This window comes from Hevea brasiliensis, chromosome 15, assembly GCF_030052815.1.
Source record: "Hevea brasiliensis isolate MT/VB/25A 57/8 chromosome 15, ASM3005281v1, whole genome shotgun sequence".
NCBI lineage: Eukaryota > Viridiplantae > Streptophyta > Magnoliopsida > Malpighiales > Euphorbiaceae > Hevea > Hevea brasiliensis.
In genome coordinates this window covers 57,679,595-57,697,059 of record NC_079507.1, presented here as the reverse complement: position 1 = coordinate 57,697,059, position 17,465 = coordinate 57,679,595, and the positions used below count along the sequence as shown (strand labels likewise).

At 32.9% G+C, this 17,465-nt stretch overlaps 2 protein-coding genes across 3 annotated transcripts; both read right to left on the bottom strand.

Annotated features, from left to right (window-relative positions):
- Positions 1-5,955: 5,955 nt before the first annotated feature.
- On the bottom strand, positions 5,956-12,406 carry LOC110633147 (protein POLLEN DEFECTIVE IN GUIDANCE 1). Of its 2 annotated transcripts, XR_002490775.2 has the most exons (12): positions 11,628-12,406; positions 10,346-10,497; positions 10,099-10,202; positions 9,785-9,873; positions 9,545-9,618; positions 8,824-8,974; positions 8,570-8,737; positions 7,755-7,852; positions 7,515-7,637; positions 7,257-7,325; positions 6,426-6,847; positions 5,956-6,206 (listed from the first exon to the last, which is right to left on the bottom strand). XR_002490775.2 is itself a non-coding variant. In XM_021781655.2 (11 exons), exons 1-11 carry the CDS (start codon positions 12,220-12,222, stop codon positions 6,641-6,643), a joined length of 1,830 nt encoding a protein of 609 aa, XP_021637347.2. In that variant the 5' UTR covers positions 12,223-12,406; the 3' UTR covers positions 6,275-6,640. The 2 variants fall into 2 exon arrangements, 1 of the variants encoding a protein (XP_021637347.2); XM_021781655.2 differs by lacking the exon at positions 5,956-6,206 and having other exon boundaries at positions 6,275-6,847.
- A 2,067-nt stretch (positions 12,407-14,473) lies between these two features.
- LOC110633159 (G-type lectin S-receptor-like serine/threonine-protein kinase At5g24080) lies at positions 14,474-17,222 on the bottom strand. The gene has a single exon (XM_021781667.2). It carries the CDS (start codon positions 17,064-17,066, stop codon positions 14,682-14,684), a length of 2,385 nt encoding a protein of 794 aa, XP_021637359.2. The 5' UTR covers positions 17,067-17,222; the 3' UTR covers positions 14,474-14,681.
- Positions 17,223-17,465: the final 243 nt, after the last annotated feature.

Genomic DNA, 17,465 nt, shown 5'->3' with positions numbered 1-17,465 from the left:
CTCATCTAGTCCAATACACATGCATATAATAAGTTTACAGGTCCAACATGACAAATTATATTATAGACCCAAATCAAATAAATATTTTTAACACATGCGAAAATTCTAGAAGTTAACAGAATTATACAAACACTACAGACTTTAATAGACGACCTGCGAGAGAGAGGCAGGTTAGAACTCAACAATAAATCTCCTGTAGCCTGGAAAAATAATGAACAGGAGTGAGCGTTCGACTCAGAGAGTAAAATATTAATTTTAACCATAATCTCTATAACTATCTAAAGCTAATGCACCCTGTAGAGTGAAATGCAACATCGTCAATATTTTCACATCATAACAGCAAAAAGGTAATCTGAAGCACTCACACACCCGATAAGGTCAAACAATACATATATTGGAGCTGATCCCCTATACAGCCCTCTTAATCCAACCTGTGCCAGCGAAGAACCCAAGCCGGACTTTTGCTTAATAAATTAAATAGGGGGTCCCAGCGAAGAACTCAAGCTGTGTCTACCTCGAAGGACTGAGTCCCAACGAAGATCTGAAGCCGTGTCTACCCGTCCTGTCCATAGCCAACACTATATCACACGCACGCCAACTCACGCACACTACTCTAAATTACCACAACAACATCCATGGCACTTTAACATTTGTGAATGCAACATAAAATGTGCCTAGAGTTTAACTACATAGATACATATTTATAAGTGATGCATGGGCATGCTTGAACATATAATAATATCAAAATTATAATTAAAATTAATATTTTACTCACAGACTTAACCGCAGTCACTGTGGCGGCTGGGCGGAGGAGGAAAGCTGTTCCGGCTCACCTGACAATTTTATTACAATTATTTAGTACATTTGACTCAATACAAACTAAGAAAAAGATCAAATATGTCTTAAGTCATACCGAAAATTCGGCAGAGTCTCTCCTATACCTAGGACCTACCCAACTTGCAAAAGGGCTTAAAATGCACTTCTATATTTGCAAGCCATACACCCACAACTCAATCACATCACACAGTCCCTCGTGGGCCCATCCAAACAGTCATCAATCACAACATGTAAAATTATAATTTAGTCCTCATAAGTTAACCCTCTTGCAAAAACTACCCAAATGAGTTCTAAAAATTCTAAAACTTTGCCTTGCGGTCCTTAGCATCATTACTAAGCTAGTGCAAAAAGAATTATAATTTTCTGAGCTACCACGAATATTTTATGAATTTTTAATCCAATTCAAGCACTAAAAAATTACAAAAAAGTAAGGATCAGGTTTACCTATGCCGATTCCGACCTCGGGAACGCGCTCAGGACATCTGATAATGGTGGGATAGCCAAAATCTCGATCCAATTTCAAGACTTTTTCGATAGCTGGTCTGTCTGGCCGAAAATTTATAGACTTGGGCAATCGTCGAATTTCTGCGAATTGAAGGTACCTACACGAAGCCCACAATACGGGGGTTAGTATATAATTTTTACGAAATTTTGTAAGCTCATTTAATACTCGGAAAAATACTACGAAGTTTCGTGGGACCCACCGAAAAACGATGTCAAAAAATTTTAAAATTTATATTAATGCAAAGCTCTTGACGATTGGAGCGCTCTGGTACTCTCGGTTTTTTCTTGGGGTTCACGGTTTGCGAGAAATCTAGCCCAAAAGTCGAAATGGGCTAAAACTTCCCAGACAAAAATTGGGCAAACCGCTCAATGGATTTTGGTGTTCTTGGTGTCTATGGAAAGCTCTCGAGGTGTATGATGTTTGACACAAGACCCGGCCCAATCGGTGGCTGGATCGGCCGGATTTTGGCCAGAAAGCCGAAACGGCGCGCTGAGCGTTGCGCCTCTTTGTGCGTCATTTTTTGCCGCCTGGAAGGCCGGCCAGTGGTGGGAGAAGACTGGGGCGGCATGCCGGAGAGGTGGGGAGGGCTGGGTGGCGGCGGCGCGGCATGGGGAGGAGGGAGGAAAGAGAAAACGGGAGAGAGAGGAAGAGAGGTCGGGCGTGCGGCGTGGGGAGGAAGGAGGAGAGAGAAAACGGGAGAGAGAGGAAGAGAGGTCGGGCGCGCGGCGGAAGGAAGAAGAAGAAAAAAAAAAGGCCGGTCCGATTCGATCAGTCCGGTTAGATTCGGTCGGTCTGATTCAAGATACAAAATTTTAAATTTTTACTCTGCCTTGAGACTGAAAACGAGGCCTAAAAATTTCGAAAAAAATTCATAGAGTCCAAATTTATTTTTAGTTTTGCCATGTGATTTTTAAATTAATTTTTTAAAAATCATCAAAATTTTATATTTTCAGAAAATCAAACTAAATTTTTAAAATCCAAAAAATTTCTAATAATTTCTTAAAATTTAAATAAAATAAAATATTAATATTTATTCATAAAATAATAAATTTAAAAATTAAGAGTGTTACACAAGCTTTATCCAACATGGATACAAGACAAGTTTTTAGAAATAACAACCAGGATCATCACGGAGAATCACGATGATAAAGTATATTTTCGTAATAAACGGTTAGGCATTTATCAACTAAATCTTAAGTTGTCACATTGGAGATTTTCTCTTCACCATATAAATAAGCCCTCAATGCCCAAATAGCAGCTGACTTCACTTTTTTCATGTTTTCAGACAACTGAATATCCAATTAAACTCTATTGGAGACCCAAGGCAGCATCAAATAATATGCATTAGGTAATTGAATCAAGCCAAATTAGATGATTATTAATATATTTAATAATAAAACAAATGGAAAATTTTAACCTGTAAACATTATCTTCAGAGAATATATACTTCATATTATCCTTACAAAAATAATAATAATAATATTTGCATGAGACACACGTTTGTGTAGGGTATAAATAGTGACCCATGCTACTGATTTGAGATTTTTCTTTTTGAAGAATTGAGAATTTCATTCAACGAGTTTCAGCGTCTATTTTCCATCTAAAGTTTGAATAACAAAAATTGATCATATGAAAAATTTTGTCTCTTTGGGAAGATTCAAATTTCTTCATGTTCTAATTCCAAGCAGTTTTCCACCTTGATTTTGCGACATGCCTTATCGCCATATGTAACACGGTTCTTTCACTTCTATCTGCATAATGTACTCACATATGTATTACGACATCGTATAGAAAGTCAATTCAACTACTGTCCACGTATTATTATTATTCAATTAGAATTATATCACCTACATGCTGCATAATTCGAGCTCTATAAATATACCTTTCTCTAGATATAAACATCATATGAAATTTCATGAGAATTTATTTTTCTTCAGGTATTTTTCTTTTTAACTAACTTAATCATTAAATGGTACTCCCTGCACAAGTTAAATCTTTGCTTTTGTAAATGATTTTCAATCGCGCAGCATTAAAGGTTTATTTGATTTAATTGTTAAATATAACTAATAACAAATTATAGTTGATATATCCTAAGCGTCTGGTAAAACTATATCTAACTATTACTATTATATGTAAAATGATTAATAATAATATATAACATATTATTTATTTTACTATTTAAGCAGACATTTAATTATTAATTTATAATATAATTAATTAAAAATATAATTATTTTTTAAGTATATATAGAAATGAACATTATAATTATTATATTTATAATATTTTATATTTATTTCTCATTTATTATTATTTTGAATAATCTATTGACATTAAAAATTATTTTAGAGACACAAAAATTTTATAATTAATAAATTTTTAAAAGAATAATATAGTTTAAATAAAAAAAATAAAATTAAACTGCTCTAAAGATAAAAGCTGATAAAAATTATAGTTAAAAGAGTATTCTATCAATTATTTACTGGCTATCAGCTCTAAAAATAGAGATTTATCAAACACCTTAATTTATTTATTTGAGTATTTATTAGTTATCAGCTGCTTTCAAAAAATGAAACAATCACCCACTAAAAATCAAAAATTGCTTGTACTTAGGATTAAGACCAAACTAATTAAAAGAGAAAATGGGATAAAGGTTAAAAATTATTATTATTATTATTATTATTATTATGGTCTCAAAAAGACATTTTAGCATTACAAGAACATGAAATCTGGGAAATTTAAGTTTGAATGTCACTAAATATGATGAGAAGCTTAAAAATCTCTATCAAGAGATTTCAAGTTGGTGTTATCAATTGTTATTGGGTGGGAACAGAAATCACCAGATTGATCTTGAGGAGGATTCTATTCTCCATTGTTTATTATAATTCAATTAAACGATATTTCGTTTTGTGCTCGAGAGACGTTTATTTATTTGCTAATTTTATTTTTCCATAAAAGAATTTAATATTATTTGAATTTACATTGTCAAAAAAACAAATCAAATTAAAATTTTAAGTTTAAGAGTTTTAAACATAGTTTTATACCTCAAATATACTGTTGCACACAAATGTTAAGTAAGTTTAAAGCACGCTTTTTAACTTTATTATGTGTTAAAGATATTTAATTAATAATATATTTAATTCTTAATTATATATAAAATTTATAGATTTTATTATTAAAAAATAATTTATTATATGATATATTATATATTATTAATTAATTTTAAAATTTAAATAATAATTCAAATATTATTATCATGAAAATAATTGTATAAAATTATTTTAAAATTTAAAATTTAAATAAAAATTATATAAAATTAAATTAAAATTGAAATATTAAAAATTAAACTGAAATCGATATGTAAAAAAATAACTAAAATCGTATTGAAATTTTTATTCAATTTAGTTGCTAAATAAATTAAAATTAAAATTAGATACTTTAATATCAATACTATATTTGAAAAGAAATTTTTGAAGAAAGGTATAATTTTTTAAAGTATTGAATTTACTTGAGTTTTTAAAAAGAAGTAAGATTTTTAAAAATCTTAAGAGAAATTTTGATGCTTTAACTTTCATTCAATTCAAACACACTGTAAGCAAAAAATAGCTAAGTGGAAGTGTTGGAATGTAATCGTTCCACATCCAAAGGCCAAAAGAAATTAAGGAGCATATACTGAATTGAATAATTTAAACCACTTTTATAGAGATATGCCAAGTTCAGTCCAAATCCAGCTGGCCCATATTTATCTTCTAGCTTTATGACATTCCACAATACTGCCAGCTCGTTTCAGATGTTGCTACAGGCTAATTTGGTAATTTAAAAAGAAAAAAGAAAATAATATTTTATATAATTTAAATTTAATTCGTGTCAAAGTGCATGCTGATCACGCTTATTCTACTTTCTCCACTTGCATGGAATATGGTCAGAAATTCATTTTTAAAGCAACATAAAAGTTAATTTGGCCATGTCGGCTTTCATTTCACATTAATCTTGAAAAAAAAAAATAATAATAACCTTCTTTTTTTTTTTTCATTTTGGCCAACAATGAATACTAATTTTTCTATTTATGTAATCTATTAAATTTATCACTCAAAATTTTAATAGATTTAAAAGATATTTTTTCTTAATTTGATTGAAAAAAATATTCTAATTAAGATAGAAAAATGTTTAGTGTATAAATTAAATTTTTTTATTTTAATATTATTTTTAAATTGAGTTAGATTCTTAATTAGATCAAAATTAAAGGGATGAATACTATAAATAGAATATTGTAAAAATTTTATTTGATTTTGTTCATTGAGAAGATTTTCACCCATTGCAGAGAAGAATTTTGTCAATTGCTAAGTAGTAGCTTTGCTCGTTGACGAAGAACATATGTCCATTGCAATTCCATGAAGAGAGAGAGAGAGACTTTAGCATAAAATGAAGAGAGAGAGAGACTTTAGCATAAAATGAAGAAAAATGTAGTCGCTTCTGTCTAAATTAGAGAAAAATATAATTGCTTCAGTCTAACATAAAAAAAATATACTCTAAAAAAATGGAGTTATTATAAATTGTAGTTAAATAAATAATTAATATATTTACATTAAGCAATTTGATATAATTGATGGTATAACTTTGAGTTTATAATTAATAATTATTTTATTGATAATGAAAGATGATATGAACATAATAAACCGCACAAATTTTATTGTTGTAGATGTTTGATGCACAACATAGTCATATGCAAGCTGGTCGAAATCACAGAACATCCTAGAATTAACCACCCTAGGAATCTGCATTCCTGAAACCAGCTGCCAGGTTCAAAATATGGCCGAGAGAACCACCATTTGCAGCCATCAGAAAATCATTTTTCATCCAGCAACCGCTACAAAATGAAATAAAACAAACTAATTTTAAAACAGAAGGGAAATAAGTTGGCATTGGTGCACGGGCTAACCGTTGAACATATATTTTTTTTCCCATAAATCAAATTTGTCTTAAACAATATTCTACTGTGATAATTTGGAAGTACCGTACATCATAACTTTAGAAAAACTAACTAGATGATCTTTTGTTGTAACAAAATTGAAGGGAATAGCATTACCCCCTGTGAAACTCTGACCAACAGGCTAGCTTTAGTTTAAGCTCTCCGAAAATATTTTTGCACCTTTTTTACATGACCAACAACTGCAGGAGGAGGCTTCTTGCAAATGTTATCGGTTGATGTTTCGTCCAGCAGGAAAATACTGGAAAACTTCAGCAGTCAGATAAACCAGGCCTTGATGCTTATGAAGTAGTTCTGTTTTCTTATTTTAACTTCTAATCATTGTGAAGATGGCGTTTTCTCTTCTGGCACCTATTGATGTACCAAGTGGCATGCTTTTGTAGGGCCATTCCAATCATCACCTTCAGACTTGTAAGCATGACATAGGTCATGGCAGACAGGAGGAGGATCCAAAAGAACCTCCATGGGAGAGGACTGTAAGGAAGGTGAGCAGCATATACTGGAGTCAGCACTCGGATAACCTGAAACCCAGCAGATTAATATACTTACAATCTAAAAACTTCAATCTCAGGCCAAAAAATTGATTAAGCACAATCAAGAAAGCCATTTTGGACTCTCCGTTTAAGAAGCAAACAGCTAGCTAATTGTAGAAATTGGCATAACAAAGAAATCTCATTGCTTAAACCACTAGCCAGAAGATGCAGTGAAAAACCATCAACATTGCCCGCATAACATGTAGCAAATTTGTTTTAGGAAACAGGGAACTTTCCATCAGACATATCATAGAGCACCTTAAGAAAACTACCATGTTCTCCTTGTCAAAAAGGGACATCAACAATATTGGTGCTTTGAATCACAATAACTTCGTCTAAACATTGCAAGTGCCTAAATCAACAGCCAGCTAAGTGTAGAGGTTTTAACAAGTATTACCACACAAGCTGGAGCCAAAGGAACAAAAGTGAGGTTTTTTTTCTTGTCCTCAGTTTGAGTATTCAAAGTCTGCATAAAAAATATAACCCAATAAAAAAGGTCTGTTACAAAATATACATGAAGGAAAAAAAAATCATAAAAAAGTTCAGGTCTCCTCAATATGGACACAGAATTCAAGGAGAAGTTAAAGTTTTAAAATGACCAATATATAAGGATAATATTCTAATGAGGGGAGGGTTAAGGCAACAAAAGACATACCTGGCTGCAAAGCTCTTCAAGAAATTCAGAGTATGCGATGGGCTTTATGTCATTGAATTTGGCAAGGAATGAATGCTTTATGATGTCAATTAACATCTCACAGATGAAAACCATCAAAGCATTCTACAAAGTTCAAACAAAAGACATATAAGCAAGCAAGGGAAATCAGTGAGGAAGAAATCTCTCATAAATTCTTCCCTTGAAAACATAAATTGCACAAAATCTTTACAATTAACTTACAAAAAGAAAACTCTCAAACCAAGGACCCTCAGCTTCCAGAATATTTTGAGCTAAGACAAATACTAGAAATGCTGAAATGTGGAATCTCTCAACTGAATCTGGTGAAAAGCAGTGGCATAATGAAATACATAAGACAACATAAACATAGTTGCACCACAAGAAATTGCTTGAAATTTAAATGCACTAGCTGCATCTAGAGGACCTTTTAGACATAGTAACAGGATCCAAGAACAAGAAAGGAATGTGATTAGCCAAAGTAAAACGACCACCATGAATTCAACTGCTGGTCCAACAAACTTCCAGAGCCAACAAAACCAAGAATATGCATATCCAGAAAACTTCTAAATTTCATAATAGCACAAGTTATACAGATTTTTCAGCTTTTACATCGATGCTAATAGGGTTAATTCAAAGTTGATAGGCTTAAAATGCACTACATAAAGGATAAACATAAAACAGCAAACTGACAAAAGTGTAGTGGATCAACATTTAACTGGATAAAATGGATAAAGGTATAAATGTTTTGAAAATATTTAGGAAGTCACAGCAATTTGCATATTTTATTTAAAATGTTTCGAAATAACTAGGAGAGACTCCAGTTTGCATACTTGATAGGTATAGAACATTTTTTCTAGAGGAATTTGGGGACAATAATAAGCAAGCCACTAAGCCAACACATCCCCATTCCCATGCATTTAATATGTCTACTTAAACTTGTAGCAAAAGCCACTATTCAACAAATACATGAAAACAGAAGATAGCTTCAACCATCATTTACAGGACTGTAGTTGAAAGGAACAATTCTGCAAACTTACCAGAATACACCAGATTGTGAATATTATCCTTACTGAAACGTTTAAAGACATTGCTTTTAATCTCAGCAAAGTTATTGGAAACTAGCAAAGCCAGCAAGGCATTATTATGAGCAACAATACAAGTTGATAAAGTGATTGACTGAGCTAATAAAATGAAAGAATGAAGAAGTAAGAATTGTCAAGGAACCAAATGGAGATATGACACATCAATGACACTAATAAACAGGGAAAAATTAATTCCAGATTAAGGATATTTGAAAAGGCCATAGCTAAAGCCTGATCAGAGATAAATCTCCAAATCCAGAATCTTGTATTTTCTTCTGAACAACTAGCAAGCCCTTCCGCAGAGTTAAATAGAGTCTGCAACACATCTCCACCAAAACTTTGACATAGTTTATCAAATATCTGCATAAGAGTGCAAATAAGTTTATATAAATTTCGGCCAGAAAATCAAAATCAACTTATCCAACAAATATGGAAGAAGCATCAATAATCTTTGAAATCATCCATTTTAAGTTATGCAAGAAGCATCACTATACTATCAAGCTATAAGATATCAAAAGGGTCCTAATTTTTGGATAGAAAAAGTATAGGGTCCTAATTTTGGCCAAAAGTAAAATACAAACTGAAAACTAGAACAAACAAAGAGAGAAATAGGTGTTCAAACAAATAGCTCTATGCTTCTAAATTGTCTTATTTTCAATAACTTAATATTGATCAAATTCCTACTTTTAACAGGAAAGCTTTTGAATATTTGGAAGTGCCAGTAGAACATAAATGGTGCATGTGTGGGATGCTAACAAAAATGACCATCCCTTATGAATTAAACTTCATTAATTGATAATTGTGAGCTTCATTAACAATTCAAGGACATAATACATCCATCTTTTTTAACTTTTAAGGTAAATATTTCTGCAAGTGACATGAAAATTTGAATTATTCAATGATTCAGGGATTAGTTGTGTTTATTCTTACCTCCAAAACATTGTAAACCACATAGAGTTTGATTGTTCCTTGACCACGGATCATGTGATATATTAAGCTGATATCTGAGGTGAACAAAATTTAAAAGAAAACATGATTATTAGTACTTTGCTTCCAACTCCTGTAATTAAAGCTAGTTATACTTCTGCCTTAGAAATAGTAATCATAAATTTGTAAACAGAAATGACAGAATATCCTCAGCATGTATATTGCTGTATAAACTTACAATACCTGTGCGCTCCAAAAGAGCAACACCTGAAGCCAACACAAGAAAGCAGCCAACATCAGAAAGCTCTGCTGCAGAAGGCTTCTTGAACTGCCTGCCACAAACATGGTTAGGTTATTTTGTAATTATTACGAGTTACCATAACTCTACAATACAAACAGAACAAGAAGCAGGAATTCCCAAGACAAGTAATTGTTGATAAGTTAAAATATGTTCAAAACTTAAAGAGAAGTAGCAGACGCTAAGCAGCTAATCTCCTAGTTAACATCTCTTAATTTCTATTAGCAAGTATGCATTGCATTATGAATCTATTACTAACCTTGCACTTAGAAGCCTCCAAAGGGTCATTAGAATCCTTGTTGGCATGATAGTTAACAGTGATAGAAATGAATCCAAGCATACAAAGAAGCCGACGTCTATGAGCTGCAAAATTACTGTTGCATTAATCAAGTATGATCATACAAGGGAATTTATCATCACTAAAATGACTGGACATAAAGACACATGTAGTATCACAGCATAATGCTAAATTTTTCTTGTCGTCAGAAAAGGAAAACTGAGATTACCAATTCACATCTCCACGGCAAGCGAAAGATAGTATCATACACCCTCTCCCTTTCCTTCTCACTGCCAAGAGTTGTTGTGCTCCTCAATGAATTTCCTTTATACATTTCATCCATAAAGTACTTCACCGGTGAAGTCTCCACTGAAAAGAGAACTGACAGCAAATGTAGCACCAAAAATAAAGTTAAAGCCAAACAAGCAAGGATATTTGAAAGCATGCCAAACAAGGAAATAATGAATCAATGATGTATCATCAGGCAAAAAAAAGGGAACCAATAATCTTCAAGGAAAAAAAGGAACTTGCTTGATGAAAACAGAATAGCATAATTTACAAAGATTATTTTGGTTGATATTAAAATATAAAGAAATATGAAGCCTGTTGACATTAGTTCATCAACAACCCAAAAGACTTGAAAGTCCACCCATCGTTTTTCCATGGGCAAGCATAACAGTGAGTTCAAAAACAAGAAATTAAATTAATGATATTACAGCCAAACCAAAGGAAAATTAACTAGGCCCTAAATTAACTGACCTCCTTTGATTCACAATTTGTTCATTAGAAATTGCCAGTCATCGAAGTGCCAGTTTTCTATTCCCTGAATTCTGAACATAAGCATATAGTCACAAAAAAGTTCAAGTTCACACTTTGTTCCCTCTAGAAATGTATTCCATTATAAAAAAATGATGAGGTTTAATCATCTTATCCAAAGGTTGCCTGAGCTTCTAATAGCCAAGAGAAGAGAACTGAGTTATGAGATGCTTGCTATTACAAAGTTTCATTCTCAAGTCTCAACTATCAAGACAGCTTATGAACTAGATTTCTGACATATTTCTATACTACATTACTTGATATTATCACATTTGACAACAAGCTTGTACCCATTTAAATGATGACCCATTGAATCCAATTTCACAACACAGCTCTACAAATGCACCGCCCACCTACCCATATCTTATATCAATATTAACAACTACAGAGTTAACATCCTCAATCTTATACCAACAATTTAAGGATGAAAAAAAAAATTTACAGCCTCCTTTTCCGTTTTCAGAGGAATTTACTTGTACAAGTATGAACGGCATTTTAATAACATCCCATGGGTGAAGTTTAAAACATAATTGGAAAAGAAGCATCTTCACACTCATTAGAAGACCATAACAGCTAATCATGTATAAGGGTTTCCAAAATTCTAGCACCAGATTGTGTACAACTGCATGATATACCAGGACACACAAACACAAATGGGATAAAGAGAGTAATGCACAAGGATTGCAGTCACTTACAATTAGGATTCTCCGCCATGAGCCGTTTCCAATCCAATGACTCCGCCGGTTCTAACTTCACAGTCGGAACAATATTCCCATTGGGCTGACTCCACTGTTTCTCAGCCGAACTCACCTCCACTTCTTTATCCACCGTCCCATTCTCCTCCACCCGCGAAGACGACGACACCATCTCCTCTCCTCCTCCTTCTCCTCCGCCATTGCTCACATTCCTCTGCCTCAACTCACTACCACTGTTATTAAACACACTTTGGCACTCCGCAACCTCCGTCACGTCACTCACTGTACACACCACACTCCCACCTCCAACAAAACTGCTTCGGTTTTCCAAAAACACGTTTCCGTTCTGAACAGCGGAATTGGAATCGGTGAAGCCCGAGTCTGTGATCGGATCTTCAGGGATCATGGAGTACGATTCGGGAAGTTTCTTCTTTCTATGTCTCTTCTTTTTCCGATTCGGCTTCTCCGGAGAAACGGAAACTTTCTCGATCGGATCCGTATTGGATTGGTAAAGAAGACATTCATCTTCTTCAACGGAGCTGCTATCGCTTAGAATATTGAAGGAGAACTTTCTACCAGAGGATCTCAACGCCATGGCTGGAGACACACAGAATGATCGGAAACCGAAACTGTCGTAGATCAAAACTTCGGGTATTTATATGGAAGGTTGCTGAATTTTGTAAAAAAACGGTGGCGGTTTTTGAGCTGAGCTGTGACTGGATTTTGTTTTCTCATTTCTTGGCGTCAATCTGCGTTAAATTGTAATTAGTGTTTAATTAATTGTAATTTATTCTATTGTTATTAACTTAAAAGCCGTTAAATAAACTGATTTTCTTTTAGTTTAATTAATATTATAGAATCATCTTCACGTTTAATTCCTAAAATGTATTTAAATTCTGTCAGCAGTCAGTGGTATTCCCTTAAAAAATTTGTGAATAAAAAAAAAACAAAAATTCAAAGCCCACAGGATAGGAGGATGCTGGCGTGTAAGTGTTGCTCCTTGCTTGGCCATTGGCGTGCTATAGTGGGGGCGACGATCGTGGACAAATCAAGTGATGACACGTCTCACTTTTATTTTCTTTCCATCTCTAATCTTTTTTTTTTTTAAATATTGATATGAGAATATTAAGAGATTATAGAATATTCTGAAGCATATAAGAATAAAGAGTGTTTTTTCTTCCAAGAAAGTGCGTGAATATCAAAAGCACTTAATAATTTTCTGATAATATGATATATGTGGTTATAGTTATGTTAATTATAAAAAAAATATTACTTAATTTTTATATATTAATAAAATTAATAATTTAATATTTTTGTTTTGAAAAAAATATATTAATTATACTTTATATTTTTATTTTATTACTTTTTAATCTTTTTATTTAATACAATAACAATTCAAAATATAAATATTATCAATTAATGATAAACATCTTATTTATTTAGATTTCAAATTTCACCATAACTAGAATCTATTTAATACTTATATAAGAATTTAAAATTTTATAATCAAATATATTATTCTTTCTAATCAATTATTCTCGATTTCAATTTCAATTACTAACTTATTAGAGAGGTTACCTAAGATAACTCATTTCACATTTTCTCTTTTATCTTATCATTACTCATTAGAGAAATTTCAAAACAGCATCAATATCAAATTTAAATCAAATTTTTTATTAATTAATGTATTAAAGAAGAGATAAATTATCATTAGTGAAGTAAATAGTTTAATAATTATAAAATAAAGAGATTATATAATTATATTTTTTAAATTATAGAAATTGAATTAAATTCAAACTAATATCTAAATTAATTAGAGGAACTAAATAGTAAATAAAATAAAAATATAAAAATTAATTAATATATTTTTTAAAATAAGAGAACTACATAATTAATTTCATTAAAATAGAGTGATTTAATAGTAATTTTTGCAATCTATTTATTTAAAACAGGCAAAAATTTTCTTTGGAGTTCAAAAAAAAAAAAATATATATATATATATATTAACTTATTTATAATTATAATTAATTGTCATTAAATTAAAATTTTATTAACATCAAATGGACTTTAATTTGAAGGGAACATTAGATATATTTGATTAATACTTATTCTAATTCTTAAATTTTTTTAAATTGTCACGGGGTAGAATGAATTAGCCATTCTCTTTTCATGCATTAGTTAAATTACTTATTATTATGTATATTTTTTTATTATAATAAAATATAAATAACATCTTAAATGTATGTTATAAATATTTTTTAAATTTATTTATCTTAATTCTACCTGAATTTGTTTCTTTAGTTAATAAATTAATTTTCATCCATATATTAATTTTTAACCCAATTAATGCATATTTAATTATGTTAAATACTTCATTATGTTAGTATTGAATATCTACCTAAATTTCTCATATGGTTTGGAGTCATTCTCTTTATTTTTGTAGTACTATACACATAAATGGTGATTTTACCCATTAGTTATTTGAATAAATTTTATAAAAAAATTACTAGTAAAAAAAAAAAAACAAATTAGATGAATTTTTTCAGAATGATTTGCTTCAAATATTTATTAAATAAAAAGTTAGAAAAAAAGAAAAACCTATGTTTTAAAGTTTTTTTACTTCTTCAATTTATCAATAAAAATTTATTCATTCAAAATATTAATTAATTATAAATTTTAAAATTATAAAAAGAACCGTGCAATGCACGAGCATATAACATGTATTTTTCATTGAAAAACATCAATTGTAATTTTATGAATCTTAAAATTTGCTAAAATTTGAACTCTTTCTCCTACACTATGAACAAACTTTCAACTATCTAGCTATTGATGGATGGCCAAAGCAATAAGAGAAGATCTTAGTAATTTTACATCTGCTAACTGGAATTACAATTACTGCAAGGAAAGCCTTACACTAAACAAGCCCAAAAACAGTAAAAAGTACAAGTAGTAAGGAAAGAAAACAATACTGAAAAGCCTGCTAACCTTTCACTCATCCTTAGAATTGCCACAATATATTCAACTATTCAGAAACTTGTAGCATAGACAAGTCATTTATTCGTCTCCCAAGTAGAAGATGGTAGGCTTCTTTGGTTCAGTGATCTCCACAGTCCCTTCCAACATCTTAGCAACCTTCCCCATCGACGGCCTCGCCTCTGGCCTGTCTTGGAGGCACCACATTGCCGTCTTCACCATCCTATCCACCATATCAAAATGCTGCCTTGCATCGTAACAATGCTTAACTTTACGATCCAAAATGTCTTCTACCTTCATTTCCTTAAACACCTTATCAAATGCCCACCTTGGAAAGTACCAATCCTCACTCTCTATCAAAGAACCTTGCGTCTCAAAATTCCTAGACCCAGTTACAATTTCTAATAACACCATTCCAAAACTATATACATCAGCTTTAGGGGTGATCGGATCGCTTCTGACCCATTCCGGTGCCATGTATCCACGGGTGCCCCGGATCCGAGACATACTTACCATATCTTCTTTCTTCCTCAACTTAGCTAATCCAAAATCTGAAATTTTTGGACAAAAATCATCACCCAAGAGTATATTTTCGGGTTTGATATCACAGTGCAAAACCCACTCCAAACACTCTTCATGTAAGTATGCAATTGCTCTGGCCACACCAAGTGCAATCCGGTATCTGATTCCCCAATCAAGTATAGGTTTCCGGCCGTCGAAAGCTACAAGACCCATCTCCATCTCGGATCCTGAAGATGCAACCTGACCAGCAGGAAAAAGGTACTTATCCAGAGATCCATGAGGCACATACTCATAAACTAAAATCCTTTGCCCTTTCTCAGCACAAAAGCCCCATAATCTGACCAAATTGAGATGGTGCATCCTGGCAATGATAGTAACCTCTGCCCAGAACTCACCGTCGCCTCCGGTGACATGTTTCAAGCACTTAATGGCAACAATTCGCTTATCAGGCAGCTCTCCTCTGTAAACATCACCGAATCCACCTCTCCCAATGGCATTAGCATTGGAGAAATCATGCGTTGCTGCTTTGAGCTCTGCATATGTGAACCTTTTAGGCCCCCCAGCGGGCAGGAATTCCAGGCCTAAAGTCCGTGCCATGTCTCTGTACTTGATGTACTTCTTCAAAAAGGCCCAAAAGAACAGAATCCCAGAAATAAGCTCTGCGGCAAATAATGTACAGATTATTGCAATATTTCTTGTCGTAGTATTCGATTCTTCAGGTGGGAAAGGGAGGCTGATTCGAACAGGACATGTCGTCTCCAACACACTAGTCATACCAGTGAAATTAGATTGATCTTGTTCGGAAATATCCACACGCAAGAACATGGCGGTTTCCGTGCCTGGAGACCAGTACCCATATAGAAGTCGTTCAAGCTGAAGCACACAGTACCCTTGGCCATCATACTTGAACATAAAACCTTGACAATTCTCCTTGTTCAAGCAGCTTGCTTCACAAGTAGAGACGTTTCTGACATTCAGGTTACTCTGATTTAATCCACCAGTGAAATTGACATAATCGAGCCGAAGAAACTTAGTGTTTTTGGAGAGAGCAATTTTCCTTTCACAATCATCTTTATTTGCAGAACTTTTCGTGAATCCTGGTGGGCACTCGCAGGAGGTAGTATTTGAGCCATCACTCATACAGATAGCATTACGCCCACAAACCCCATGAACTTTACAGAGTTCTTGAATTGCCTGCCAAGCAACAAACCATTGACCCAGATTTGGATCGAAACTGTATATTCTTAGAACGCCATCGTCGTCAAGTGTCAACCTCCGCAACCGGACATCGGTAGCATTAAAATCAGCAGAAATTATTGAATTTCCGTTTGCTTGAGCCACGCTGCCATCCTTCCTCAGTTGTTGTAACGGGCTAGGTGTCGTGTAATAAATTTCAGATCCATTGAAAACAAGGGAACTGGAATTCGAGAAACGGAACTTACCATTATTTGAGACAAGTTCAGTTCCATTTATGTTTATGATCTGGGTAGGCAAGAACGTATCAGTTGGATTTTTGAAGCTTTCCCACTTGCCATAAACAAGATTCCCAGTTTCATTCAAGGAAAGTGCAGCAAAATTGGAATTTCCTGTAGCTGCACCAGGCCACAAGTTTGTGCCTGAAGAAGAATTGGTCAGGCGGAGCTCACCAGTGGAAGTGATGAACAGAGAGGCTTCGTTAGAAAGTAGAAGTGGAGAACCATCCCTATTAGCTGACCAAACAACGGTGTACTTTATTGACAAATTGTTATACCAAATTGAGAAGGTGAAGCCACCGTTCAGCCGCAGAAAACCGGCGGCAAAGGTGGAGTTGGGAGAGAGCAAGGTCTTGTTCTGGGTTGGAAGCCATGGGGATTTTAAGGAGGAGAAAGAAGTGAGGTTCTCTTGTGAGGATGGTGAAGGGCTCAAGAAGAGGAGAAGAGAGAATAGAAGGCAGAAGAGAGACATGGTTTCTTTTCTTCTTGTTAATGGTGATGTGAACTGTGAGGAAGGAAAGCTAAAGCTTTGTAAGGTACTTTAATGGCTGCTACGGAACGGCCGGCGCTGCGTTGACGCGTGACTTGTTGACTTGTGATGGAGTGCTGGAATTTGTTGTTCACAAAAGGATTAATTGGCTGTACCCACACACTATATCAGTGATGAACCTGACAAAAATTTTGTATTCACAAATTTAATATTATTATCTATAGATATTTTTGCAACCAGTTTTGTATATTTATTTTATATATAATTAATGAGAATAAAAATTATTTAAATTTTTTTATGGTAAAATTATATAATACGGAATATTTAAATAATTTTATTTTTATTAATTATATATGAATATTAAAAATGTAAATATTATAT